The sequence below is a fragment of the Lemur catta genome, chromosome 11, assembly GCF_020740605.2.
Source record: "Lemur catta isolate mLemCat1 chromosome 11, mLemCat1.pri, whole genome shotgun sequence".
NCBI lineage: Eukaryota > Metazoa > Chordata > Mammalia > Primates > Lemuridae > Lemur > Lemur catta.
The window spans coordinates 20726452-20754109 of record NC_059138.1 but is presented as its reverse complement, the minus strand read 5'-3'; the positions used below and the strand labels follow the sequence as shown (position 1 = coordinate 20754109).

The window sequence follows — 27658 nt, the reverse complement described above, 5'->3', positions numbered from 1 at the left end:
GGCGCTCTGACGTGGACCCGGGGGCCGCGGGCGCGGCGGGGGGGCGGCGACCCGGGGGCTTCTTAAACCCCCCGGCCCGGCCCGGCCCGCACTTTCCGAGCACCGCTCCGCCCCCGGAGGGAGAGAGAGCGAGATCGCGGCCGAGGAGCCGAGGAGCCCCGCCGAGCCCCGCCGAGCCCCGCCGAGCCCCGCCAGCAGGGCGCGAGAGAAGTTGGACAGACGCGCCGCGCAGCGCTGCGAGTCCCGCGGTCGCGCCCCGACAGCGCCCGACAGCGCCCGACAGCGCCCCCCGCCGCAGCCACCCGCGCCGCCCGCCGGCATGATGAACAACACCGGCTACTCGGACCCCGCCGGCTTCGGCCTGGCGGACGAGGCGGACGAGATGCCGTCCACGGAGAAGGACCTGGCGGAGGACGCGCCGTGGAAGAAGATCCAGCAGAACACGTTCACGCGCTGGTGCAACGAGCACCTCAAGTGCGTGGGCAAGCGCCTGACCGACCTGCAGCGCGACCTCAGCGACGGGCTGCGCCTCATCGCGCTGCTGGAGGTGCTCAGCCAGAAGCGCATGTACCGCAAGTTCCACCCGCGCCCCAACTTCCGCCAGATGAAGCTGGAGAACGTGTCCGTGGCCCTCGAGTTCCTGGAGCGCGAGCACATCAAGCTCGTGTCCATCGGTCAGTGCGGGCGGCCAGGGCACGGGCGCGGCGCGGGAGGGATGTCCCCTGGGGCAGGGGACACAGGTGCGGGGCGGGCGCGCGGGGGGCTGAGAGCTAGGGCCGAGAATGGCCCACAGCACCCCCGACGCGGGCCACACGGGCGCTGCCTGTACACCCCTCTCGGGACAGCGAGCACCCCCTGGGGACCAGACCTGACGGTGTCCGAGCCCTCCCGCTACAGCCGCCCCGCGCACGCTCACCCACCCGCTTCCTTCGGGCAAGCCCCCAGCCCATGCGTGAGGGGACGGGGCCAGTGTCAGTGAGTGATTCCTGGGGGCCTCTCCCCCCAGCAAAGCAAATGGCCCCCCAGCTCCCCAGCCCCTCCACAGGCCAGGGGCGGGCTGAACACAGGTCCCGGCCACCCCCATCCACGGGCTCTGGGGCCCAGGGAGCTGGTGGCCGCAGCTCGAGAGGCCCTCTGCAGGCATGTGCTCAGCAGCTGGGCTCAGGCCCGGGCCGGGGCAGGCAGGGCCCAGCCTCAGAAACCTAAAAAGGCACTGAGCGAGCGCAGGGAGTCTTAACCCCTGCCTGTCCTCCTCGGCTTCAGCCTGCGGGGAGGGGGCTCCCCACGTCCAGGCCCTGCCCCAGCCCACCCCCAAAGCCTGGGATTGGCTGCAACTAACGGTCCGGGCGCAGGGAGGGAGGGGAAGGCCCGTGCAGGGGAGGAAGTCATTGAGTGTAACCAGATTTGGAAGGTGTGTAGTGCTGGGTGGGGGTGGGGAGGCACTCTGGGCTTGGGAGCCGGGAACCAAGGGTGAGCTTGGAGTGGCCGGAGGCTGCCCTTCTGCTCGCAGCCCTGTATTCCTCTCTCTTAAGAGCCCTGCTGGGATTTACAGGAAGGGGACCTTTGGCCCCTGCACCCCAGGACCTCAGGAGGGGAGTTTCACATGGGCCCAGGTGGGACCCCACACAGGCTGTCCCAGAGACCTCTCCAGATAATGGGATGTCTGTCCGCCCCCACTGTCCCTCAGGGCCATCTCTAGGCCTCCTGAATTAGCAGCTGAGGTCAGTCCGGGGCCTTTTGCCCTGTCCAGTCCCCTCCCTAGGCCTTACCCCTCCTGCCCTGACACTGCCCCCCCACTCCACCCGCCTGCCCTGGCCTGGAAATAGCCCTGCCTCCGTGACACAGCAGATGCCTCTGAGCTTTCCAGAAGGACAAGCCTGAGGGCAGGGGGTGGGGGAGGGCGCCCTGGTGTGTAGTGAGGCGAGGGCCACTGAGGGGGTAGAGGTGGGGGGTCAGTTGAGTCAGCCTGGAGCGGGTTGGCATCCCCAGCACCTGGGATTTGGAAGGCAGGGCTGGCTGTCCCAGGTGGGGTTGGAGAGGCCTCCTCTTCCCGTTCCCTCCGGCTATCAGCCCCTCTCCAGGCCTCATCCTTCCTGAGCACACCTCTCCCCTCCCCCACAGTGGAGTCTGGCTCTGGCCCCCTTGGCTCAGCTGAAGGGGCCGGCTCAGAGCGGAGAGGAAGGAGCCAGAGCTGGTTGGGGGCGGAGGGAAGCGCCCTGGTTCCCGCTGAGAGGAAGGGGAGCCGGTCCCCACTCCCGCCAAGTGGCTCACTCTCGCTGATGAGATAAGCTGTCAGCAATTCGGCTGCTAGGCCCCAGGCTGAGGGCTCCCCGCACCCCAGTTAGTGGTGGGAAGGGGCTGTCCAGGGGGCTGCTCCCTGGGCATTGTCCCAGGACTGGGACTAAGCATCTGGACACCTGGTGGGGGGGGGGGTGTCCAAAAGACTCCTCACTTCTCTTTCCGGAGGGAAGTCAGGGTCTGGGGTGGGAGCTGGGAGCTGAGAAGTCCACCTGAAGGAGGGGTCCTCAGCCCGGCCGAAGGAGCTGTGTGCCCTGCCTATGCTCGCCGCCCCTGTCCTGGCCCCCACCGCCCCCTCAGCCCCTCTGAACAAAGGGGCCTATGAGGCAGCTCTGTCCCGCAGCTGTTCCCCAGTTGCTATTCCTTCTCCTGGAGCCAACATGGAGGGAGGGGCTGGAGGGGACAGCAGCTGTCCCAGCACCTCCCTAGGCCCAGCCTCTCTCCTCCTCCCCCTCCACTTGAGGCTGGGGTGGCTTCAGGGACTAGCTGTCTGGCTCTTCCCACCCCTTTGGGGGTGTCCCCAGGCAGGCCAAGAGGTGAGCCCAACCTCCTCTGCCGGCCTCCAAGAGGGAGGAGGGAGAGGAGGGTCATTGCTCCCAGAATGGGACCTGGGCCCCACTGCCCCGCTCCTGCCCCAAGCCTGGACCACTGCCTGGTTGGCCCAGGGCCAGCTGCTGGGGAGAAACCTCTCTCTGCAGCAAACATGAATGACCATCCCCGCACCCCCCACAGTGTTAAGGCCTCCCTCCCAGAGGTCTGGCTCTAGTTTGCAAGAAGCACTTTTGAGTGTGTCTGAGCTCTGAGGCTGTCAGGGCTGTGAGAGGCCCGAGGCGCTGGGGCGTCCAGGCTGTGTGAAAGTGTTGTGGGCCTGTGTGTTTGAGAGAAAGCGTGGGGAGGCAGGCAGTGAGTGTGTCATGGAATCCGAAAGCTGCCAAACCATTGTGCTGCAGTGGAGCCAGGGGAAAGGGGCGGGCTGGGAGCTGCTGGGGAAGGAAGGATGAATCAGTGACAGGGTGGGGGGGCCCAGGGGGCCAGAGCCCCAGCCAGAGGGACCAGGAGGCTGACGTTCCCCTCGCTGGGCAGGGGGGAGAGAGGAGGATGCCTGGGGTTCCCCAGCCCTTGCTCTCCTAGCACCCTTCCCAAGATCTGGGGAAGCAGGGGTAGGAAAAGCTGTGTAAGGGGGAGCCTCCGGCCCCACCCTCTCCTATCTCTTGGCAACCTCAGTAAACAAGACTCTTCCGCTCCCTCCCAACCTCCTGAAAGCAGTGCTCAGGGAAGCTGGTGGATTTCAGGCCTGCATTGCCTTTTACAAAGAAACAGGATCCCAAAGATCTGTCTACACACTAGGTCACCCTGGGCTCCTGGATATTTCCCTCTGACTGTTAAAGGGGAACTAGGCCCCCAAAATCCCAGGGAACCAGTTTTGGTCCAAAGTGTTCCTCAGAGGAGGTGATGGGTAGAGTGTGTCAGCTCCTGAGACTCGAGTCCAGATGGCTACCCTATCCCCTGGCTCCCATGAGAGCCCGTCAGCCCCCAGCATTTGACAACATGACTTTAAGCCTTAACGGAGCATGTGCTGGACCCCCCCACTCTTCCCCCAGAACCCCTTGGTCCCAAAAGCCTTTTATGGCATTAGGGATAGAATGTGGGTGGGACCCAGTTGGTCCTTCTCCTTTCCAACTTCAGTTTTAAAAATATTCATTCATTCAACCAATGTTTATTGAAACCCTACTAAGTTCAAGTCCCTCAAGGTAGAAAGATAAAACCCAGTATCTAGAGTGAAAGAAGCCAGACCAAAAAAAGTATACTGTATGATTCCATTTACATAAGACTCTAGAAAATACAAACTAATCCATCGTGACAGAGAGCAGCTCAGTTGTTGCTTGGGAAGGGGTTCAGGAAGAGACAGGAGGGAGGGCTTATAAAGGACACTCTGGAGAGTGAGGAATAATTCTATTATTTGTGGTGATGGCTTTGTGGATAGATCCACATTGTCAAAGCTTCTCAGACTGTACTCTCTAATATGTGCAGTACGTAGTATGTCAAATATACCTCAATAAAACTGATCACGAAACAAAATAGCATCTGCCCCCGAGAGGCTTACAGCCCAGGAGAGCCAGACAAATACAGGATAACTGCATGGGTGGGAGGCAGACTCAAGTGCCATGGCAGAGGTGACAGTACCTGCCACACAGAAAGAAGCAGCCTCCAGAAAGGCAGGGACCAATAAAGGACTTGGCCTCTGGGAGAGGAGGGAGAGAATGTGGTAGGCAGAGAAGGGCTGGGTTCCAGGAGCAGAAGGCCTGTGCCCTGGGGTCCGGCAGGTGCCTCAGGAGCGGGGCAGGTGAGGGAGGCCCCCCTGGGGCAAAGGGGTCTGGGCAGCACAGGGTGGGGCCCCTGAGCCAGCTGTTCCCTCTGCAGACAGCAAAGCCATTGTGGATGGGAACCTGAAGCTGATCCTGGGCCTGATCTGGACGCTGATCCTGCACTACTCCATCTCCATGCCTATGTGGGAGGATGAGGACGACGAGGATGCCCGCAAACAGACGCCCAAGCAGCGTCTGCTCGGCTGGATCCAGAACAAGGTGCCCCAGCTGCCCATCACCAACTTCAACCGCGACTGGCAGGACGGCAAAGCTCTGGGCGCCCTGGTGGACAACTGTGCCCCCGGTGAGTGGGCCAGCGGACACATCGTGGAGCCCTTAGCCCGGAAGGACAGTGGGGATGGGCTGGGGGTGCCGAGGCTCGTGGTTGTCACCTGCAGGGTCTGCCTCTCTTCCAACCAAGAACTGCTGCTGGAGTCAGCCGTGCCCGAGGGTGTGCCACATTCTGCAGGGGCAGGAAAAGATTTAAAACCCTTCCTTTTACAGACTAGGACACCAAGGTCCAGAGAGGGCCAGCAACTTATCCGGGAGCACACAGCTTATCTGTGGGACTACTGCCCCTGGAGCCCGGCGCCTTGACTCGCTGCCCCATGAACTTTCTGCCTCGCCACGTGGCGCTATTTCTGCAGAGCTGAGAGAAGGGCGCTGTGGCGGGCTGTAGCAAGAGGGCCAGGAGTCAGGCTCTTCTCTCTGTGGGACCCTGGGACAGATCTGAGGAGTTGAGGCCTCGGATGGTGTGGGCTGAGGCCAGTGTGGTACTGCTCTGTGGCAGGTGACCCGGGCCTGCCCCCTCGATGTGGGCCCTGCCCTGGTCAGGTGGGAGAGCCCAGGGCCCTTGAGAAAACTGAGGCATTTCAGACTAGACCCCTGCCCCATGGACAGCTTCCTGTCCGACCCTCTTCTCCTGAGAAGACAGGTCTTCCAGGCTGGGCTGGTCAGCCCTGCTCAGGGAGCCACAGCCCCTTGGGAGAATCCTCCTCCACCCTGGGGTCAGCCGCGGAGCAGGGGGTGGGAGGCGGGGGCAGGGCCGCCTGGGAAGCATTCCCAGCTGCTGAGCCCTTGCCCACAGCTGGTGTGGCTGCCAGCAGTGAGCTCAGCTGTTCCAGCCAGTCATGGATTCCAGCCTGTGAGCCGGCCCCCTCCCCGCAAATGCACATGGTCCCCCTTCTCCAGCTCCAGCCTGGACCAAGTACCCCATCACCCCGCACCCCTTCACAGGAATGATCTGGGGCTGCCTCTGCATTCTTCCTGTGAGGAGGGCTGGGCTGCTGATGGCCTTGGAGGAGAACTCATCCTCTCCCTTCCATGCCTCAGTTTCCCCAAGTGGGCAGTTAGGGAGGGAGAGCAAGTCTTGTGCCCTGAGGCTGGTGTGGGACGTGCTTAGAGATCTAGGACTGCAGGGCAGCTGAGGAGACCTTCTAGGGGATGGGTCCAAGGCGAATGTGGGACAGGGACTCTGACCTCCTCCACCCACCCCTGAGGTGTCTAATGAGGCCAGACAGGTCTGGAAGGGGGGTCCTCTCAGGGGCTGGTGTCCAGGGTCTGTGCTAGGGCCTGGGCAGGCAGCAGGCTGCTGGTAGGGCTGGTGCCAGGCTGCGTCAGCTGGGGCAGAAAGGCCTCATTGTTGGTGGGAGGGAGGGCTGCCGTGCCTCTAAATGGTGATGGGCATCCCAGCTGATGGGGGCACTGGGAACCTGGCTGGTCAGGGGCCTAGCTCTGGGTGGGAAGCAGGGTGAAGCCAGAGCCTCCCGGGTGTCACATGAACAAATGCTCTGCATTCTGGCTGGGTGCTCCCCCCTCACTGTCCTCTCCTTCTACTGTCTCTCCAGGCCTCTGCCCTGACTGGGAGGCCTGGGATCCCAACCAGCCTGTGGAGAATGCCCGGGAGGCCATGCAGCAGGCCGACGACTGGCTCGGAGTGCCCCAGGTACACGCTGAGATGGGCCAGCAGGGGCAGGGGCAGAGGGAGGGGCCGCAAGGACCCCCGGCAGCATGCAGGTGAGAGCGGGCCTGCTGGGGGACAGGAGCACCGGGTAACACCGTTCCTTTCCGCGGCAGGTAATTGCTCCCGAGGAGATTGTGGACCCTAACGTGGATGAGCATTCTGTCATGACCTACCTGTCCCAGTTCCCCAAGGCCAAGCTCAAACCTGGTGCCCCTGTCCGCTCCAAGCAGCTGAATCCCAAGAAAGCCATCGCCTATGGGCCAGGTATGTGTGTCCCCTGCTGGTCCCACCTGGGCGGCTGGCACGTGTGGGATCTCCCCGAGTAACCTGGGCTCTGCTCCCGCCCCCCAGGCATCGAGCCCCAGGGCAACACCGTGCTGCAGCCTGCCCACTTCACCGTGCAGACGGTGGACGCCGGCGTGGGCGAGGTGCTGGTCTACATCGAGGATCCCGAGGGCCACACCGAGGAGGTATGGGGAGGCCTCTGGGGACAAAGGGATTCACTTGGGATTGGAACCAGAGAGCACGGGGCCAGCAACAGCAATGGCTTGGACGAGGCTGCCAGAGCTGCCCCATGCTGCAGAGTCTGGGAAAAGTGTCCCCTTGGGGGACTGTGGGTTCAGGAGGAGCTGCAGCCACGATGGCTTCCAATCTTTTCCCCTCCCAACAGGCCAAGGTGGTTCCCAACAATGACAAGGACCGCACCTATGCCGTCTCCTACGTGCCCAAGGTCGCTGGGTTACACAAGGTACGTCCCTGTGAGCCCCTGCGCTCCTTCTGTGTACAGCCTTGGCTCTGGCTGAGACCCCCCTCTCAGCCCACACCTCACCCGTGCCTGCTGCCCCAACCTCTCACCTCCTTGGCTCTGCTGTGCTCCTCCACCCTCTCAGAACTGCTCGCCCTAGAAGCTAACCTTTGACCTCTGACCCTAGGTGACCGTGCTCTTTGCTGGCCAGAACATCGAACGCAGTCCCTTTGAGGTGAATGTGGGCATGGCTCTGGGAGATGCCAACAAGGTGTCAGCCCGTGGCCCTGGCCTGGAACCCGTGGGCAATGTGGCCAACAAACCCACCTACTTTGACATCTACACCGCGGGTAAGGACAGGCCCCAGGCCCATGGGGTGTCAGGTGGGCAGCCTCTGACAGTGGGCAGGTATGGGTGACAGCTGGGGCAGAGGTCCCAGCCCAAGGGTGGGCGGTGTTAGGATGAGGGAGCCCTAAGCAGCTGTGTGTGTCCAGGATGGCACTGATGGCCTTTGTCTGGGGCAGGGGCTGGTACTGGTGATGTTGCCGTGGTGATCGTGGATCCACAGGGCCGGCGGGACACAGTGGAGGTGGCCCTGGAGGATAAGGGCGACAGCACATTCCGCTGCACATACAGGCCTGTGATGGAGGGGCCACACACGGTGCATGTGGCCTTTGCTGGTTCCCCCATCACCCGTAGTCCCTTCCCCGTCCACGTGTCGGAAGGTAAGGACCCTACAGGGATCCCCACAATAGCCCTCACCCAAGCCAGGATGCAGAGAGAATTGCCCCCAAATTCTGGGTCTGAGGATTGATGGGAAATGAAGCACTAAATCCACTGGGGCTGCGGCTGTGGTGGGTGGGAGGAACAGCAGGGCTGGGGGGTCTGGAGAGAGCTCCTCCTTGTCACCCCCACCCCCACCCCCACGGTGGCTGGAATCCATAGAGGGTCAGGAGACCACAGTGAAGGGTACCAGAGCAGGTGCCACCTTGGAAGCGTTGAGGGGAAGTGACATGGCTACCTGGGTGGGGCATATACAGTGAGCCCCCAACTCTGCGCCCCAGGTGGCAACTCTCCCACTTGTTCTTTCCCTGCACTCAGTGCCGTTGTCCACCAGGCGGGGAGAGTGGCGCCACGTTAGTGCTCTCCAGCGGAGGTGGGGCCAGGCATGGCCGTAGCTGACTGGCCTGCCCTGTGCTGGGTGGCATGGCCCAGGCCATGTGGAATCGCCCCCATTCCGTGGCATTCTGTGGCAGGCCCCATGTTCCATGCCGTTGTCTGTTTTGTGGCAGATCTAGTGTCTTTGCCACTTGCCTGATGATTTCTGTGATAAAATCTGGGTTCCGTGCCATCACCTGGGTTCCGTGGCACACCCTGGGTGGTGCCATCGCCTGTGTTCATGGTTGTCCTAGATTATGTGTCATTGCCTGTTTTGTGGTGCCCTGTGGGTTCCATGTCATTTTATGGGTTCTGTGGCAGGCTGACATTCTCATTCTTTTGCCTGTGTTCCATGGCAAGGTCAGGGCTCATTGTCACTGGCCATGTTCTGCAACAGGCTGATTTCCGTGCATTGCCTGTTCAACGGCAAGCTTCATGTTATATGGCTTAGCTCTTGTTCCATGGCGCTGCTGACTGTTTTGTGGCATGACCTTAGATCCTGTGGTTGCTTTGGTGGACCCAAGAGGGCCCAGATGGTTCTAGGTGGATGACCTTGGGGGTGGATAAAGGGTCCTTCCCTGTCTCTCTGAGCCCCTCCCAGCCTGGGCTCTGCCATGCATTCATTCCCCAGTGGCACTGGCTCTGAGACCCCAGCGAGAAGGGTTTCTTGTAACCTGCCTGATCTTGTAGCCAGCTCTCCACCCAGCATGGCTCCCAGTAGCCCCAGTCGTGTTGGGAGCACAAGGATCCCAGAACAGGGCTGCAGGTCATGGCCCTGTACCTGTGAGGGGGTAGAAGGACAGAGCAGCGATGTTGGGGGCAAGTGGTGAGGGGCTGCTGCTCTGTCCAGGCCCCCTCAGTACCCTCAACCTCCCCTCTCCTCCTCCCCCAGCCTGTAACCCCAACGCCTGCCGTGCCTCTGGGCGAGGCCTGCAGCCCAAGGGTGTGCGTGTGAAAGAGGTGGCTGACTTCAAGGTGTTCACTAAGGGCGCTGGCAGCGGGGAGCTCAAGGTCACAGTCAAGGGGCCAAGTGAGTAGCAGAGCCCAGGGCAGGGGGCAGGGGGCAGGGGGAGCAGGGAGGAAATGTGGCTGGTGGTTCTGAGCAGAAGCACCGTGGGTCTCAGGTACACTGTCTCCTCTGTGCCTCAGTTTCTCAGTCTGCAAGCTGGGAATGATCCTCTCAGCCCTAAGTGCTACACTGGGCTGCTATGCACAGGAAAGACACACCCCCGTCCTGAGTTTCAGCACCGCCCACTAGTAGCACTGCCCTGAGCTGGGCCCCGGTCGGGTCCGGGGCTCCTTGAGGGGATTGAGGACATGGGACTTGCAGAATGCTGATCGCCCCATCTCCCCAGAGGGCACAGAGGAGCCGGTGAAGGTGCGGGAGGCCGGGGACGGTGTGTTCGAGTGCGAGTACTACCCCGTGGTGCCTGGGAAGTACGTGGTGACCATCACGTGGGGTGGCTATGCCATCCCTCGCAGGTAAGTGCCGTGCGCCCCCCTGACGCCCTCCTGTCTGGGCCATCACAGGGAGAGAGGAAGGGAGGGGGCTGCCTGGGAACTGCAGGGACGAGGGGAGGGGGTGCCTCTGCAGGGGCACTTCCCGGCTTGGACACCAGGTCCCTCTCTGCCCAGTCCCTTTGAGGTGCAGGTGAGCCCAGAGGCAGGAGTGCAAAAGGTACGGGCCTGGGGTCCCGGTTTGGAGACTGGCCAGGTGGGCAAATCAGCTGACTTCGTGGTGGAGGCCATTGGCACGGAGGTGGGGACACTGGGTAAGTGTCTGGGTGGCCCAAGGTGGGAATGCTGTGGGGGAGGGGTGTGGTGGAAGGACAGGGAGTGACTGGGGATGGGGGTGGGCATGCTGGGGAGCATTGCCTGAGCAGGGCAGTGGCAAAGACGGGTGGCTGTGGGGGGTGTGAGGGGGATGGGGACCTGCCTGAGTGTCCAAGCTTCCTCTTGTGCCCCCTAACCCTCCCTGCCTTGCCCAGGCTTCTCCATCGAGGGGCCCTCGCAGGCCAAGATCGAGTGTGATGACAAGGGGGACGGCTCCTGCGATGTGCGGTACTGGCCCACAGAGCCCGGGGAGTACGCCGTGCACGTCATCTGCGACGATGAGGACATCCGTGACTCTCCCTTCATTGCCCACATCCAGCCAGCCCCACCCAACTGCTTCCCAGACAGGGTAGGGTCCCAGCTCCTGCACGCCGGCCCGGGGATGGGGTGCACTGGCCTCTTCCAGTCCCCAACCCAGCCCGCCGCTCTTGCCCCCACACAGGTGAAGGCCTTTGGGCCCGGCCTGGAGCCCACTGGCTGCATCGTGGACAAGCCCGCCGAGTTCACCATCGATGCCCGGGCGGCTGGCAAGGGAGACCTGAAGCTCTATGCCCAGGTGGGGCATTGCCCGTTCTCTGCTGCCCTCGCCACCCAACGCAGGGACCCCAGGAGGGTGGGGCCAGGCCGGAGGCTGTTGGAGCCTCCAGGAAGGAAGTTGTAGCAGCACAGAAGGTCGGGCAGGACTGATTCCCATGGCCCCATACGTGCTATGGAAATTTTAAATTTTATATTTTCTTACTGATGATAGTCTTAAAAACGTACTTTACCCAGAATTCCTTTTTATACTGATAATTTGCGATTGAAAGAGGGTTTCATTGAATAAGACTGGTTCCCAAGTCAGTTTCTCAGCCCAGAGGTTAATGAACATGTTCTTGAGGGTCCAAGAGGACGATTCTTCTTTAAAAGGCTCACTGTTCAATTTTAGGAACATTGATTTAGCCCAGCCTATCCCTGACCAAGGCCTTTCGGAGATGAGGAAACCTAGGCTGGGAGAGCAGGCCACACAGGTGGCTCCCAGGGTGGGGTCTGGCCACCAGAGCATGTGGCACTAGGCTGGTGTGGCCTGACGTCAGTGGGGGGCATGGGGCGAGTGTGTTGGTGAAGGGAGGGGGGAGGCACCGAGTTGGCCTGGAGCCAGCAGAGGGCGCTCTGAAGAGGCCACAGCTGGGAACTTTATTTGGGTGATGCCCACAGGACGCGGACGGCTGCCCCATCGACATCAAGGTGATCCCCAATGGAGACGGCACCTTCCGCTGCTCCTACGTGCCCACCAAGCCCATCAAGCACACCATCATCATCTCCTGGGGAGGCGTCAACGTGCCCAAGAGCCCCTTCCGGGTACGTCCTCCAAGTTTGCCCTGTGCCCACGGCCGAGGTCCCAGAGGGAGGGCGGGCCCGCACACAGAAGGCATTGGCTGTCCCTGCTCCCATGCCACCGCCACCCTCCCCACCTCAAGGCCCCCAGGAGGAGGCTAAGGCTGGTCCAGCTGAGGCTGGGGCGGGTGGGGCTGGGGGGCAGGAGGAGCCTTGAGGGAAGGCCCGTGCCGAGCATCGACCCGCACACAGGTGAACGTGGGCGAGGGCAGTCACCCCGAGAGGGTGAAGGTGTACGGCCCCGGCGTGGAGAAGACCGGCCTCAAGGCCAACGAGCCTACCTACTTCACAGTGGACTGCAGCGAGGCAGGGCAAGGTGCGCGGCCACCAGGAGGGGCGGGGGCGGGGCCCCAGGTGGGGGTTGTTGAGCCCCCACTCATGGCCAGGTGCCTGCCTCCCCTCAGGCGACGTGAGCATTGGCATCAAGTGCGCCCCTGGCGTGGTGGGCCCCGCAGAGGCTGACATCGACTTCGACATCATCAAGAATGACAACGACACCTTCACCGTCAAGTACACCCCCCCAGGGGCCGGCCGCTACACCATCATGGTGTTGTTTGCCAACCAGGTACCCCAGCCCCTCGGCTTTTGGTAGTCACGCGACCTGCACCTCCCAGGTCTAAGCAGGCAGCTGGAAGTCTACTTCCACAGACACCGCTGGGGCGCTCCCTGTGGGGGGCAGGATGCCTCAGAGGAAACAAAGGGGGCTCCCTAGGAGGCTTCCTTTGTCCACACCGGGTCCCTAGGGGGCATCCTGACCCAGCACCTAGCCCACAACAGGGTTGTGGTCCCTCTGGAGAGCCCTGACCAAGCCTCTCCCCGTCCAGGAGATCCCTGCCAGCCCCTTCCACATCAAGGTGGACCCGTCCCACGACGCCAGCAAGGTCAAGGCTGAGGGCCCTGGGCTGAACCGCACAGGTGAGTGTCCGGGCAGGGGCTGGGGCTGGCACGAGGTGGGGCTCGGTGGCTGGCAGGCCGTCACCACTGTCTCTGGGTGGGCTCCCCAGGTGTGGAAGTTGGAAAGCCCACTCACTTCACCGTGCTGACCAAGGGAGCCGGCAAGGCCAAGCTGGACGTGCAGTTTGCAGGGGCAGCCAAGGGCGAGGCCGTGCGGGACTTTGAAATCATAGACAACCACGACTACTCCTACACTGTCAAGTACACAGCCGTCCAGCAGGTGTGCTCTGCCGCCCTCCCGCCCTGCTCCAATCCCAAAGAACCAATTCTGGGTCCTTGGCCCCGTCCCTGCCTCTGTCCTCTCGCTGTGGATTCCTGAGCCTCAGAGTCCACGTTGGCCACGCCGCTGTTGCCAGGCTGTGTCTTACACCCAGTTCTGGCTTATTGTTGTACCCAATAGGGCAACATGGCAGTGACAGTGACCTATGGTGGGGACCCTGTCCCCAAGAGCCCCTTTGTGGTGAATGTGGCACCCCCACTGGACCTCAGCAAAGTTAAAGTTCAAGGCCTCAACAGCAGTAAGTGGGGCAAGAGCCACCCTGGGAGTGTGGGGCGTTGTGGGGGGTGGGCTGGAGTCTCTGCTCATGGTGTCACTTGCCCTCCACACAGAGGTGGCTGTGGGGCAGGAACAAGCATTCTCTGTGAACACGAGAGGGGCTGGTGGTCAGGGCCAGCTGGATGTGCGGATGACCTCACCCTCTCGACGACCCATCCCCTGCAAGCTGGAGCCCGGGGGTGGAGCTGACGCCCAGGCTGTGCGCTACATGCCCCCTGAGGAGGGGCCCTACAAGGTGGACATCACCTATGATGGTCACCCGGTACCTGGCAGCCCCTTTGCTGTGGAGGGCGTCCTGCCCCCCGACCCCTCCAAGGTGAGGAGAGGGGGACTGTGGGAGCTGGGAGTTGGGGGCTTGTGGGGAAAATGGATGAGTCTTAGGGGCAGAGGCCAGAGGGACTTAGGTGCCTGGAGTGGACACAGTCGAGGACCCAAGGCCAAGGCCAGCCCCACCACAGGAATGCCTTGGAGACAGCTTAGTGTTATGAGCCTGGCCCTGGAATCAGACCTGGGCTTGAATCCCAGGCCTACCAACTGGGACAAATTACCTAATCTCTCTGCCTCCCCCATGGCCTCAGCTGGAATTGTTATGAGTATTCAGTCCGCAGTAGCAGCTGCAGGTGAAGGTGCTTAGCTGGGTGGGCAGCCACAAAGCCCAGGCTTGGGAGCAGCTGGGTGCAGGGAGCCCATACGCCTGCTCCTCTCCCCAGGTCTGTGCTTACGGCCCTGGTCTCAAGGGTGGACTGGTAGGCACCCCTGCGCCCTTCTCCATCGACACCAAGGGGGCTGGCACAGGTGGCCTGGGGCTGACTGTGGAGGGCCCCTGCGAGGCCAAGATCGAGTGCCAGGACAACGGGGACGGCTCGTGCGCCGTCAGCTACCTGCCCACGGAGCCGGGCGAGTACACCATCAACATCCTGTTTGCCGAGACCCACATCCCCGGCTCGCCCTTCAAGGCCACCATCCGGCCCGTGTTCGATCCGAGCAAGGTGCGGGCCAGCGGGCCGGGCCTGGAGCGAGGCAAGGTTGGCGAGGCAGCCACCTTCACTGTGGACTGCTCGGAGGCCGGCGACGCTGAGCTGACCATCGAAATCCTGTCGGATGCCGGCGTCAAGGCCGAGGTGCTGATCCACAACAACGCCGACGGCACCTACCACATCACCTACAGCCCCGCCTTCCCCGGCACCTACACCATTACCATCAAGTACGGCGGGCACCCCGTGCCCAAATTCCCCACCCGCGTCCACGTGCAGCCCGCCGTCGATACCAGTGGTGTCAAGGTCTCAGGGCCCGGTGTGGAGCCGCACGGTGAGTGGACAGGAGCCAGGAGGGGTCAAGTTGTGGGTCAGGGAGCTGGGTGGTCAGCAGGAGGGAAGGAAGCAGAGCCGGGGGCTGGGGGAGCAACCTAGGGTGAAGGGCAGGCCCTCGGGGCAGCCCCAGAGTCCTTACGAGCCCAGACACCCCAGAGAAGGAGCTGAGGGGAAGAGCTGGCTCAGAGATTGGCTCCACTCTTGTGGCAAAATTGCATCTGTCCCTGGGGATTTTTATGGGGAGAGACTTTCTCTCAGCAGCTCAAGGGATCCCTGATCCAAAAAGGCTAAGAGCCCTACTCTGGAGGGTGCAGAGGGAAAGCTTTGGGGTAGAGGGTGACAAGAGTCAAGAGACAGCATGTGTGAATGGGCCATCTGCTGGGGGCCAGACCCTGGGCTGGGCATGGGGAGGGGCAGAGGACACAGGACCCACCCCACCCCCCAGGGCACACAGCCTGGGGAGTGAGGTGAGGCCGTGGGAGACCACCTGGAGCTGGCAGCCGGGCAGAGAAGGGGCCAGGCTCTGCCTGGAGGAGCAGCCTGGGAGTCGGGCAGGGGAGGGAGGAAGGGGAGCGCCTGTGTGGAGGCTGCCCCCAGCCCATACTGAGCACGGCCCCCTTGGGATCCAGGTGTCCTGCGGGAGGTGACCACCGAGTTCACTGTGGATGCGAGATCCCTAACAGCCACGGGTGGGAACCATGTGACGGCTCGAGTGCTCAACCCCTCGGGTGCCAAGACCGACACCTACGTGACAGACAACGGGGATGGCACCTACCGAGTGCAGTACACGGCCTACGAAGAGGGTGAGGGGCACGGCCGGGCTCTGATGAGGGCATCTCGGGGCGGGCAGGGGAGGCGGGCGCCACACACCTCTGACTGACTCCTTGTGGCTGGCTTGCAGGTGTGCACTTGGTGGAGGTGCTGTATGATGACGTTGCTGTGCCCAAGAGCCCCTTCCGAGTGGGCGTGACTGAGGGCTGTGACCCCAGCCGCGTGCGGGCCTTTGGGCCTGGCCTGGAGAGTGGCTTGGTCAACAAGGCCAACCGCTTCACCGTGGAGACCAGGTATCCTCCCCTTTCCTAACCTTGACCTGAAGCTGTGGCCACTCTGCTGCCAGCCAACTTACCCTCCCTGTTTGTCCTTCTATCTGTGCCTCAGCCCCGCATCCTCTCTCCGGGTAATGCGGGAACACACCCTGCCGTGGTCCCTCCTCAACTGGCCCCCAGTGGCCTGCCCTCCTTTTCCTTCCTATTCAGCTGTCCCTCCATCCCCACTCACTGGTCCTAGCAGAACTGACAGGGGTGTCATCTTGCAGGGGAGCCGGCACAGGGGGTCTGGGCCTAGCCATTGAGGGCCCCTCAGAAGCCAAGATGTCCTGCAAGGACAACAAGGATGGCAGCTGCACTGTGGAATATATTCCCTTCACCCCTGGAGACTATGATGTCAACATCACCTTCGGGGGACGGCCCATCCCAGGTGTGCGGAGGGAGGGAGTTGCGGGCATCGGGGAGGGTAAAGGAGGGCTGCAGGACCCATGCTCCCAGAGGGACACTGGAAGTCGGATGTGAAGATTCAGAGGGGACCCCCTAGAGCAGGTTGGGGCAGGAGCCCAGGAGCAGGGAGGATATGGAGGAGGCAGGTGGCAGGTGCCACTGGTGTGACAGCCCCCCCAGCTCATCCCCAGAAGCCTGACGCTGGCCTGGAGCGTCAGACCTTGGTCGTGCAGGCCCACTGCTCTCTGTGGGTCCAGTCACTCAGACACAGTCCAGGCCCCTCAGAGCTCAGGGAGGACAGCCTGGGCCCTCCTGCTCACGCTGTCTGCAAAGAACTCCGCCGCCCTCCTGCGGGCTGTGGGGCTTGGATGTGTCATGTCTTCAAATATGGCATGACTTAGGCCTGCCGTGACTGGAAATTTTTTACTCATCTATTTTCACATATTTTTTATTATATCAGCCACAATGTCAGAAGTACATTTTATTTTTAAAAAATATTCCATTTTTAACATTTTATTAATTAGGGAGGCCTTCCTGCAGGCCCAAATGAATGAGGTTTACCCAGCGTCAGTCTACAGTCAAGTTCATTTATTTTTGTTAACGTTTTCTTAGCAAGTTCCTAAGCATTTTCACATGTTAGTCTGGCCTCCCCGTGGGCATTTCCAAGGCAGGGAAGGCCTCCTCCTCCATGGTGTCTCAACATCAGGGAGACCCTCCCAGGCAGGTGGGTAAACTGACGTCCTCCTTGCAGGGAGCCCATTCCGGGTGCCGGTGAAGGATGTGGTAGACCCTGGGAAGGTGAAGTGCTCGGGGCCAGGTCTGGGAGCCGGTGTCAGGGCCCGGGTACCCCAGACCTTCACGGTGGACTGCAGTCAAGCTGGCCGGGCCCCCCTGCAGGTGGCCGTGCTGGGCCCCACAGGTACAGAATGTCTGGGGGAGGGAGGAGGGGGGTGGGTGCCTATCAGGAGGCTCTGCTGACCGTGCTCCCCCTGCCTAGGTCTGGCCGAGCCTGTGGAGGTGCGGGACAAGGGGGATGGTACCCACACTGTCCACTATACCCCAGCCACTGACGGGCCCTACACAGTGGCTGTCAAGTATGCCGACCAGGAGGTGCCACGCAGGTGAGGACCCACCTTGGGCTCCTGTGCTGGGGCTGAGCTCTGGGGTGCTCCTACTGGGGCCACACCTGCAGGGCCCCTGCCGGGCCCAGGGGAGAGTCCCCCTACCTGCCTGAGCTTGATCCCTGGCTGTCCCCTCCTGCCCTTCCCCAGGGCTGCCTGCCCTGGAGGCCACACTACCGCAGGGGCTTTTACACCAAAATTACCACCTTAGGAAAAGTGAAGGAGGCCTGGGCAAGGGCACCCACCCCCCGCCCCGCTTTAAACAAACCGCAGCACCTGCCTGGGGAATGGAGAAGTGCTCAGGCTCTATCGGGGGCTCCCAGGAGGGGGAGTGACCCTCCCCTGAGACTCAGGATGTGACACAGCTTCCAGGTCTCCCTCCCTGCCCCACAGAGTCACTCCTCCTGCCCCTGTCTGGAGAGGACTCCAGGCCCAAAATGACTTGGAGCCCCCTACCCCTGACCCCCAGCCAACTGTCTACCCCTTCTGCCCCCTAAGCCCTTTCAAGATCAAGGTGCTTCCAGCCCACGATGCCAGCAAGGTGCGGGCCAGCGGCCCTGGCCTCAACGCCTCCGGCATCCCTGCCAGCCTGCCCGTGGAGTTCACCATCGACGCACGGGACGCTGGCGAGGGGCTGCTCACCGTCCAGATCCTGGTGAGTCCCTGTGCAGCCCCCCACCCCCGCCGCTCAGGCTCTGGGCACAGCAGGCCTTGACCTCTGCTTTGCCCCCAGGACCCCGAGGGTAAGCCCAAGAAGGCTAATATTCGAGACAATGGGGACGGCACGTACACTGTGTCCTACCTGCCGGACATGAGTGGCCGGTATACCATCACCATCAAATACGGCGGTGACGAGATCCCTTACTCACCCTTCCGCATCCATGCCCTGCCCACGGGGGATGCCAGCAAGTGCCTTGTCACAGGTGGGTACCCCACTTCCCTTGCTCTGCACGCCCCTAGCCACCCCCAGCTCCCCAGCCTATCCTGAGCACGGCCCGGACTCACACTCTTCTCTCTTTCCAGTGTCCATTGGAGGCCACGGCCTGGGTGAGTGCCCTTCCCCTTCCCTCGCTGTGGGCCAGGGTGGCAGGGGCAGCTGGGAACAGAGAGGGCTGGGCCCAGCCCCTGCAGCCGCCTGACCAGGCTTTTCTGCATGGCAGGTGCCTGCCTGGGCCCCCGCATCCAGATCGGGGAGGAGACGGTGATCACTGTGGATGCCAAGGCAGCTGGCGAGGGGAAGGTGACCTGCACGGTGTCCACGCCGGATGGGGCGGAGCTCGACGTGGATGTGGTCGAAAACCATGATGGTACCTTTGACATTTACTACACAGCGCCCGAGCCCGGCAAGTACGTCATCACCATCCGCTTTGGAGGGGAGCACATCCCCAATAGCCCCTTCCACGTGCTGGTAAGTTCCGTGGACACAACAGGACTAGACAGCTGGGGGAGGTGGGCCCGCCCTTTACAGCTACAGGGATCCCAGAAGCTGTCCCCAAGGAATCCCAAACCTACTGGATGGAGCCAGGGGCCACAGTCAAGCCTTTGCTTCCCGTCGCCTCCCCAAGTGGGAGGAGACCACAGCCCTACCTCCGGCCCACGGCCTCAGCTCTGTCGAGGAACTGGTATGTTCCTCTCTGACCCTCGGGCCAACTGTGCCTGGCTTCCTCTCCCCAGAGGCGGCCCTGCAGGAGGATGAAGCCCTTCAGAGGGTTGGGCACTTGAGATCTCCACCCAGGATTGCAGGTCCCTGGGCTGTTCTGAGCCGCTCCCAGTCCCATGAGCCTGCCACACCTTTGTGCCCCCTGTGCCTTGCCTCCCCAGGCGTGTGACCCCCTGCCCCATGTGGAGGAACCCTCTGAAGTGCCGCAGCTGCGCCAGCCCTACGCCCCTCCCCGGCCCGGCACCTGCCCCACACACTGGGTACTGCCGCCTCCCACTGGGCAGACCTTGACTTCCTCTTCTTCCTCCTCCCCTTCCTTCAGTTCTTCCTTCTGCAGCCAGGGCTGGGGCATGGTTTGGGTGGGAGCCTCTTGGGGAGCAGGTGGGAGCCAGACCAGGCAGATGGAACCCCAGCTGGGCACAGCACCCTTTTCTTGCAGCTGCTGCACCTCTCCTGCCACTCTGGTTTCACCATTAACTATCTTGTTCTTTCCTCACTCTGACTTCAGTCTCGGTGCAGGCCAAGCTCCCAGGCTTTCCCCAGCTAATGACTGTTCCCTCTCGCCTGGCACAGGCCACGGAGGAGCCAGTGGTGCCTGTGGAGCCAATGGAGTCCATGCTGAGGCCCTTCAACCTGGTCATCCCCTTCGCCGTACAGAAAGGGGAGCTCACAGGTACTTTCCTGGGGCCCCAGGCATGTGGGCTCAGAGATCCTCTTCCAGGCCTAGCCCCTGTCTTAGAGAGGAAAACTGGGGTGGCAGCAGACCGCACTGGAGCGAGCCTAGGATAGCAGGGAGGTTGTAGCAGGAGAAACTGGAGTCTCCCTGACTCTGTCTGCCCTGCAGGGGAGGTCCGGATGCCCTCTGGGAAGACAGCAAGGCCCAACATCACAGACAACAAGGACGGCACGATCACGGTGAGGTATGCGCCCACTGAGAAAGGCTTGCACCAGATGGGGATCAAGTACGACGGCAACCACATCCCTGGTGAGTTGGGGGCCGGGCAGGCTTGGGCTGCAGTGAGAGGAGCCAACAGGCTTCTAGCCTGCCTGCCTTCTTTCAATATTTATTGAGCACCTGCTGTGTACAGACACCATGTGAGGCCCTGGGGAGGCTTATGTCCTGGTGAGAGGCAGATGTCCTTCGAGGAGCCAGGTCCTCGCAGCTCAGCAAGGAGGGCTAAGCAGGGAGGCTGCTAGAAGGTGCTGGAGGCCAAGGTGGGCTCAGGTACCCCCTTGTCCCTCTGCTGACCCAGCTCTCCCTTCTCTGTCTACCCCAGGGAGCCCCCTGCAGTTCTACGTGGATGCCATCAACAGCCGCCATGTCAGTGCCTACGGGCCAGGCCTGAGCCATGGCATGGTCAACAAGCCAGCTACCTTCACCATTGTCACCAAGGATGCTGGGGAAGGTAAGGGGTGTTGCAGGCAGGGGCTGGGGTGGGGTCTAGCCAGGTGCAGGGGCAAGGGCAGGACCTCTGATCTCAGCTCCACCTCCATCTCCAGGGGGTCTGTCGCTGGCCGTGGAGGGCCCATCCAAGGCAGAGATCACCTGCAAGGACAACAAGGATGGCACCTGCACCGTGTCCTACCTGCCCACGGCACCTGGCGACTACAGCATCATCGTGCGCTTTGATGATAAGCATATCCCGGGCAGCCCCTTCACAGCCAAGATCACAGGTGAGGTGGACTCACAGGTACATGCAACCTACGAGAGACACCCACAGCCCTGGCATGTGATGTATGCACAAGCCCATCCCGTTTAAGTCACTCAGAACATTAGGGCAGAGGCCCCTCGAGGTGGAAGTCATTTTTGGATAAATGTAAGGAACACTCTATTCTCCACAGCAGCTAAGAAACATTCAACCCTCACTCCCACCCCATGCTTCAGACCACCCCATGCTTCAGAAGACATTATCTCATTTAGTCTTTGAAGTAACTCTTGAGAAGTTAGGGTACTGATAATCCTTTTGGTAGATGAGGAAGCCCATCCCAGAGAGGTTAAGCAACTTGATTAGGCAGCCAGCAAAGGTCTGTGTGTTCCAGGCCAGTGTTGTTTCCACGCCACCATGTGACTCAGGATTCAGACACTAAGCTTCCTGTAGGAATTTAGCCCACGGGGACAGAGGCAGCACAGTGAATTGGGGTGCGGGCCCATCGTGGTCTCTGGTAGCTATAGTGTGAATGCACACTGTGCTTTTCTGGGCCTTGGGCCTCTGAGTGCCTGAGGGTGGTCCCCAGTCTCTGCTGAGTCCAGCAGGGTCTGCCTGGGAAGTTTCCTGAGCCCTGTAGGCAGGGCCTGCCTGAAGTCACAACGGCGTGATGCCCTAACTCCCCCTCCAGGCGATGACTCCATGAGGACCTCACAGCTGAACGTGGGCACCTCTACCGACGTGTCGCTTAAGATCACCGAGAGTGATCTGAGCCAGCTGACGGCCAGCATCCGCGCCCCCTCGGGCAACGAGGAGCCCTGCCTGCTGAAGCGCCTGCCCAACCGGCACATCGGTGAGCATGGGGCCCCTCGGGCCGGGGCATGGGGAGGCCCTGGAGGGATGCTCTGCCTGCCTGACACCCACTCTCCACAGGGATCTCCTTCACCCCCAAGGAGGTTGGGGAGCATGTGGTGAGCGTGCGCAAGAGTGGCAAGCATGTCACCAACAGTCCCTTCAAGATCTTGGTGGGGCCCTCTGAGATCGGGGACGCCAGCAAGGTGCGGGTCTGGGGCAAAGGCCTGTCCGAGGGACACACCTTCCAGGTGGCAGAATTCATCGTAGATACTCGTAATGCAGGTACTTTTGCCCCAGAGGCCTCCACTGCACTGGCACATCCCGTGGGGACTTGATCTCCTCTCCACACCCTCCTCCCTGAACTTCCTGGCCCATCTGTTGGGATTCACATTCTGGGCCCCTTTGGGAGAAAGTGAATGTCCCCATGCCTGTTCTTTCACTTGTAAACTTGTCACGGAGAGGCTAAGAAAATGAGCTTCTTTCCCTTGCTCACTGGAATCCAAGAGGCCTACCTTAGGGAATTTTCCAGACAGCCTGTCCCATGGCCCTCTGGGACAGTGCCTGGCTCCCTGCCAGGCCCCCACTGAGGCATTTTTGCTAGTGGTCACTGTACATCAGAGGCCCATTCTTGGCGGAGCCTGCAGTTTGGGGAGGAGAGAGCAGAGTGGTTTGGGTGGCACAGGACTAAGGGAGATATGTCCCTTGCTTGCCCCCAGGTTATGGGGGTTTGGGGCTGAGTATTGAAGGCCCTAGCAAGGTGGACATTAACTGTGAGGACATGGAGGATGGCACATGCAAAGTCACCTACTGCCCCACTGAGCCCGGCACCTACATCATCAACATCAAGTTTGCTGACAAGCACGTACCTGGTAAGGCTCTGGGCTGAAGCCAGGCGCGGAGAGGCCGGGAGGCTGGTAGGCTGGGGCGCCTGACCCACCCCCTCTGCCCCTACAGGAAGCCCCTTCACTGTGAAGGTTACCGGTGAGGGCCGCATGAAGGAAAGCATCACCCGGCGTAGACAGGCGCCTTCCATCGCCACCATCGGTAGCACCTGTGACCTCAACCTCAAGATCCCAGGTGTGCGGGGGAAGAGCTGGGGTGGGGCAGGGGAGGCTGCCCCTGGGGTCCTTGTCCTGCTCACGCGTTCCTCACTTCCCTCCACTCACCCTCGCTTCCTCGGTCACACAGGGAACTGGTTCCAGATGGTTTCTGCCCAGGAGCGCCTGACGCGCACCTTCACGCGCAGCAGCCACACGTACACCCGCACGGAGCGCACGGAGATCAGCAAGACACGGGGCGGGGAGACCAAGCGTGAGGTGCGGGTGGAGGAGTCCACCCAGGTTGGCGGGGACCCCTTCCCCGCTGTCTTCGGGGACTTCCTGGGCCGGGAACGCCTGGGCTCCTTTGGCAGCATCACCCGGCAAGAGGGTGAGCAGAGACAGCGCCGGCCGGGGCCGGGGTCCTCACAGGGAAGTGGGAGGGGACGGTGCGGTTGGCCAGGCCCCGGACAGCCAGGCCTGGTCTGAGCAGAGGAGGGGGTTTTACTCAGGATGGAGGGAAGGGCTGGGCCCAGCAAGAGTGCCAGTGTTGCCATGATATCCCCAACCCTACAGGTGAGGCCAGCTCTCAGGACATGACTGCACAGGTGACCAGCCCATCAGGCAAGATGGAAGCCGCAGAGATCGTGGAGGGGGAGGACAGTGCATACAGCGTGCGCTTTGTGCCCCAGGAGATGGGGCCTCACACAGTCACTGTCAAGTATCGTGGCCAGCACGTGCCAGGCAGCCCCTTTCAGTTCACCGTGGGGCCACTGGGCGAAGGTGGTGCCCATAAGGTGCGGGCCGGAGGCACGGGGCTGGAGCGAGGAGTGGCAGGAGTGCCAGGTGAGGGGCAGGTGGCCGGGAGGGGAAATGGGTCAGGAAGCCCGAGTGAGGCAGAGGGTGCTGAAGAGCCCTGCTTGCTTGCCTGTCTGCAGCCGAGTTCAGCATCTGGACCCGAGAAGCAGGTGCTGGGGGCCTGTCCATTGCTGTGGAGGGTCCCAGCAAGGCGGAGATTGCATTTGAGGACCGAAAAGATGGCTCCTGCGGTGTCTCCTATGTCGTCCAGGAACCAGGTAGGTGTCCAGCTGGGGGAGGGGGCTGGGCCTGCCTGCCCAGATTGGGCTCCTGCTCACTGGCCAGGCAGAAAGTCCCTAGGGCATGTGTCTGTCTTCAGAGCTGGGCCCTGACCAGGGAGCCTCTCCAGGGACACGGCCGGGTGGGGTGGTTCCATCCGGGCCAACCCCCACCCAAGGGTTGTGCTTACTGGCCTCGTTCCCCAGGTGACTATGAGGTCTCCATCAAGTTCAACGATGAGCACATCCCAGACAGCCCCTTTGTGGTGCCTGTGGCCTCCCTTTCGGATGATGCACGCCGTCTCACGGTCACCAGCCTCCAGGTGTGTGCCTGGGGTGGGTCCCTCTGTCACCTGAGAGATGGGCAAGAGTCAAAAACACTGGCTTGTGGGCCCAGGGACTTAGCAGTGACCATGGAAGGGCCAGTCAGATGTCCCCTCTCCCCAGTGTCTGTACCACATAAGGCAGGGTCCTTGGTGACAGTGGGCTCTGTCCCTGTGGGCCTGACCCTGCACTTAGGCACTCCATGCCTTGTTTCCACCTTTTACAGTTTTGTCTCCCTGTCCTTACTGCCACCTGCCATTTCTTGTTACCCCTCCTTCTAAAAGTTCTAAACTAGCGCTAGATGCCAGAATTATGAGAATGAAGTATAAAATCAGTAGAAAATAGGAGTGAGCTGGTTTGCAGAGCGTCCCTGAGGGGCTTGTCGGTAAGTGCACGCACGTGGCCTCCAGAGCCTGGGCTGGTCCTCTGTGGACCCTGGGACCTGCCTTGCTTTCTCCTGTTGCTGATTTCCAGAGAGTGGTGCCTTCCTTTCACTCTCTCACAGGGAACATGTGCAGGCAGGCTCTCGACAAGTCACACTGACATGTGCAAACTGGGGCTGCGTGCTCAGGGGACACACTAGAAAGGGGCCTGCTACGAAAGGGGGATGGAGCTGGCCTTGTCCCAGACCCTTCCCCCTAACCTTCCAGCTGCTCCTCAGGGTGGTCACATCAGTCCCTGGAAAGCCCTTGTGCATATCCTCCCCAAACTCTAGGACTAGGTTCCCCTCGCCAGGCTCACCTTCCCCTCCCCCAGAGCTCTCACTCTGGTCTTCCCCATTGTCCCGCCTCCTCCGGGAAGCCCTCCCAGGCCAGTCTGGCCACATGCTGCTTCCCACATTGGAACACCTGAGGCCCACACAGCACTGTCAGGCACTGGCCCTCCACCGTCAGCCTGCTTTACGCAGTGTCAGCCAGGACAGGGCACGACATCTCTCATCCCCATGTACCCAGCACAGCTAGGGTGCTGGCCCTCACAGCAAGTGGATACAGAGGGTCTCAGACCAGATCCTGGCTCCTCCCTGCCCCGGTGTGCTGGCAGACGGGGACTGGGCTGGGTGGGGAAGGGGCAGTGGGAGCCTCTGGGCTGGGCTTACCGTGAGAGCAGCGTGGCGTCCCACCAAGACCACCGCAGTCCTGGCCCTCCCAGGAGTCTGAGCATCTCGGTGGCCTTTGCAGGAGACGGGGCTCAAGGTGAACCAGCCAGCGTCCTTTGCGGTGCAGCTGAATGGTGCACGGGGCGTGATTGATGCCAGGGTGCACACACCCTCGGGAGCCGTGGAGGAGTGCTACGTCTCCGAGCTGGACAGTGGTGAGCTGGCCCTGCCCCTGCCCACCCCCTGCCAGGCCAGGACCTTCTGGGAAGTGGGGGGCAAGGGTGGGGGGAGATGGAGGCTCATCCACCAACCCTCTACCCACAGACAAGCATACCATCCGCTTCATCCCCCACGAGAATGGTGTCCATTCCATCGATGTCAAGTTCAATGGTGCCCACATCCCTGGAAGTCCCTTCAAGATCCGAGTTGGAGAGCAGAGCCAGGCTGGGGACCCAGGCTTGGTGTCAGCCTATGGTCCTGGGCTCGAGGGAGGCACTACTGGTGAGTGCCTAGAGCTGGGGAGCAGGGTGCCTTTGGGGGTGCTCAGCCACTAGTCCAGGACTGCCTTGCTCTGGAGGCTGGGGCAGTGCTCCTGAGCCCCGCAGTCCTGGCAGAGGCTGCTCAGGGAAGGCTGGGGCCCAGCCTCGCTCTGGGCCACAAGCCCTTGCTGCCTACAGCCTTGCTGCCTCTGGCCCCCAGGCATGTCGTCAGAGTTCATCGTGAACACCCTGAATGCCGGCTCAGGGGCCTTGTCTGTCACCATCGATGGCCCCTCCAAGGTGCAGCTGGACTGTCGGGAGTGTCCTGAGGGCCACGTGGTCACTTACACTCCCATGGCCCCTGGCAACTACCTCATTGCCATCAAGTACGGTGGCCCCCAGCACATCGTGGGCAGCCCCTTCAAGGCCAAAGTCACAGGTGAGTGCCAGGTGGGGGAAGGTCTGCCCAGCCTGTAGCCCAGCCTGGATGGTTCCGGTGGCCACTGCCATCTGGGTCATAGTCTGTCCGCAAACATCATGGTCAAGTTGCTGGGAATAGAGGTGGGCCTGGCCTTCCACAGCACCCATCCTGTGGAGTCGTGCAGGACCATTTTAAAAATCCAGTCCTTCGTCTTCATCCTGGTCCCCAACTCGATTCAGCTCTTCCCGCAGGGGCTCCCAAGCTTTAGATCCACTTCCTTCCCTCCTGGCCACCCATGGTCCTTGCTTCCAAGAATAAATATTCCTCAGAGTAAATGCTTAGCAAGCTCCCCTTCTTGAGGCCGCTGGAAGGATGAGCTGGGCATGTGTTCCTTCCTAAGCAAGACCCTTGCCCTGTGAGTTAGCTGAGCTCCCAGAGCCTGCAAGGGTGACAGATGCAGCCTCAAGGCCCAAGCCCTAGAGCCAGGCAGGAACTGGAGCGGGCCTGGCTGGGAATGGGCCGTGCTGCCTGGGCGCCCTCGGAGGGAGGTAGGCAGTGAGTCCCACGGAGTGGCAGTGCCACTGAGGGCCCACTGCAGGGGAAGGGCAGGAAGCCCATCTGACCAGGCTCATGGCCACCTGTATCTGCCCCTCAGGTCCCCGGCTGTCTGGAGGCCACAGCCTTCACGAAACATCCACGGTTCTGGTGGAGACTGTGACAAAGTCATCCTCAAGCCGGGGCTCCAGCTACAGTTCCATCCCCAAATTCTCCTCAGATGCCAGCAAGGTGGTGACGCGGGGCCCCGGGCTGTCCCAGGCCTTTGTGGGCCAGAAGAACTCCTTCACCGTGGACTGCAGCAAAGCAGGCAGGCTGGAGGGGGAGAGGAGGGCACTGTCCCAGGGTGGGCTTGTCTGTAGGTGGGAGCCAGAAACCAGGGCAGGGGTGGCCTGTCTGAGCGTGTCCCTCTGCCTCCCTCTCCAGGCACCAACATGATGATGGTGGGCGTGCATGGGCCCAAGACCCCCTGCGAGGAGGTGTACGTGAAACACATGGGGAACCGGGTGTACAACGTCACCTACACTGTCAAGGAAAAAGGAGACTACATCCTCATTGTCAAGTGGGGTGACGAAAGTGTCCCTGGAAGCCCCTTCAAAGTCAACGTGCCCTGAATCCCAGAAGTGCCTCCCCCAGCCTCGGCCCCCACGTCCGGCCAAACACACACACTCTCACACACACGCGCCACAGCCAGATGCACTCGTGCAGAACCAGACACTACAAACACCTGCCTGGGGGTGCAGTGAACGCCACCGCCTCCCTCCCCTCCCCACCATGCCCTCGGCGGTTGGAGGGCCTTGTCTGTCTCAGGGCAGTGTCCTCCTCCTGGATTGTGACATGAGGGCAGATTAGGGCCAGGTTCAGGGGCTGGACAGGAGCCTGGGGGCCAGAGAAGCCCTGAGTTGTCAGGTGGGGCTGAGGCCACTAGGGGAGCATTGTGTTGGGGTGTCTGTGTGTGAGAGAGAGGTCTCCCTCAAACTGTACTGCCGGCCTGTCGCCTGCCCCTGAGGACTCCTTGTGGCCCCTCTGGTGGCCACACCCCCAGAGTGTTAAGGACTTGGAGAAGAAAGCACAGTCAGAGAAGACAACAGACCCAGAGTATGCGGCAGTGGAGTGGCCTGGGGACTGGCCCGAGCAGTGTATACACCGCCTAAGCCAAGCTTCCTGGGGGACTAATTTCTTTTTCTTTTTTTTTTACCATTGCACAGCTCTGCCCCATGGGGGGCCTTTTTTACACACTGCGAGGCCCAGCTTTCTGGGGGGACTTTTGCACATGTCATGCGGCTCAGCTGGGAGCCGCTTAGGTGGAAAACTCCAAATAAAGTACGGCCTGTCGCA

At 61.6% G+C, this 27658-nt stretch overlaps 1 protein-coding gene and 2 long non-coding RNA genes across 5 annotated transcripts; 1 reads left to right on the top strand and 2 right to left on the bottom strand.

The window, feature by feature from the left end:
* Positions 1-65: 65 nt before the first annotated feature.
* Positions 66-27658, top strand: FLNC (filamin C). 3 transcript variants are annotated; one of them, XM_045564179.1, is made up of 48 exons: positions 66-674; positions 4720-4968; positions 6512-6609; positions 6741-6891; positions 6979-7097; positions 7298-7375; positions 7560-7722; positions 7897-8097; positions 9423-9560; positions 9886-10012; positions 10166-10302; positions 10519-10712; positions 10806-10919; positions 11558-11701; positions 11930-12053; positions 12142-12302; positions 12562-12652; positions 12742-12911; positions 13092-13209; positions 13301-13563; positions 13958-14555; positions 15187-15360; positions 15459-15621; positions 15873-16033; positions 16802-16969; positions 17048-17171; positions 17670-17826; positions 17905-18094; positions 18195-18218; positions 18332-18579; positions 18993-19091; positions 19405-19504; positions 19676-19816; positions 20109-20237; positions 20332-20505; positions 21169-21330; positions 21411-21614; positions 22049-22201; positions 22287-22409; positions 22521-22760; positions 22946-23215; positions 23308-23445; positions 23653-23768; positions 24948-25080; positions 25190-25366; positions 25565-25783; positions 26421-26630; positions 26747-27658. In XM_045564179.1, the coding sequence occupies exons 1-48, from the start codon at positions 320-322 to the stop codon at positions 26932-26934; spliced, it is 8178 nt and encodes a 2725-aa protein (XP_045420135.1). In that variant the 5' UTR covers positions 66-319; the 3' UTR covers positions 26935-27658. The 3 variants fall into 3 exon arrangements, with proteins under 3 accessions (XP_045420135.1, XP_045420136.1, XP_045420137.1); XM_045564180.1 differs by lacking the exon at positions 18993-19091; XM_045564181.1 differs by lacking the exons at positions 18993-19091; positions 22521-22760 and adding an exon at positions 19213-19228 and having other exon boundaries at positions 18332-18698; positions 19417-19504; positions 22287-22411; positions 22951-23215.
* On the bottom strand, positions 19880-23291 carry LOC123647008. The gene is made up of 3 exons (XR_006738109.1): positions 22499-23291; positions 21845-21970; positions 19880-20377 (listed from the first exon to the last, which is right to left on the bottom strand). It is a non-coding gene; the product is annotated as an uncharacterized LOC123647008 (long non-coding RNA).
* On the bottom strand, positions 23299-25659 carry LOC123647009. The gene is made up of 3 exons (XR_006738110.1): positions 24866-25659; positions 23637-23798; positions 23299-23523 (listed from the first exon to the last, which is right to left on the bottom strand). It is a non-coding gene; the product is annotated as an uncharacterized LOC123647009 (long non-coding RNA).

Bases quoted from the DNA above. Each gene is read 5' to 3' on its own strand.
- FLNC (XM_045564179.1), top strand. From the start codon at position 320: ATGATGAACAACACCGGCTACTCGGACCCCGCCGGCTTCGGCCTGGCG. The intron at 10,013-10,165 runs GTAAGTGCCGTG...CTCTCTGCCCAG, and splicing joins GGCTATGCCATCCCTCGCAG to TCCCTTTGAGGTGCAGGTGA. The intron at 21,331-21,410 runs GTGAGCATGGGG...CACTCTCCACAG, and splicing joins CCTGCCCAACCGGCACATCG to GGATCTCCTTCACCCCCAAG.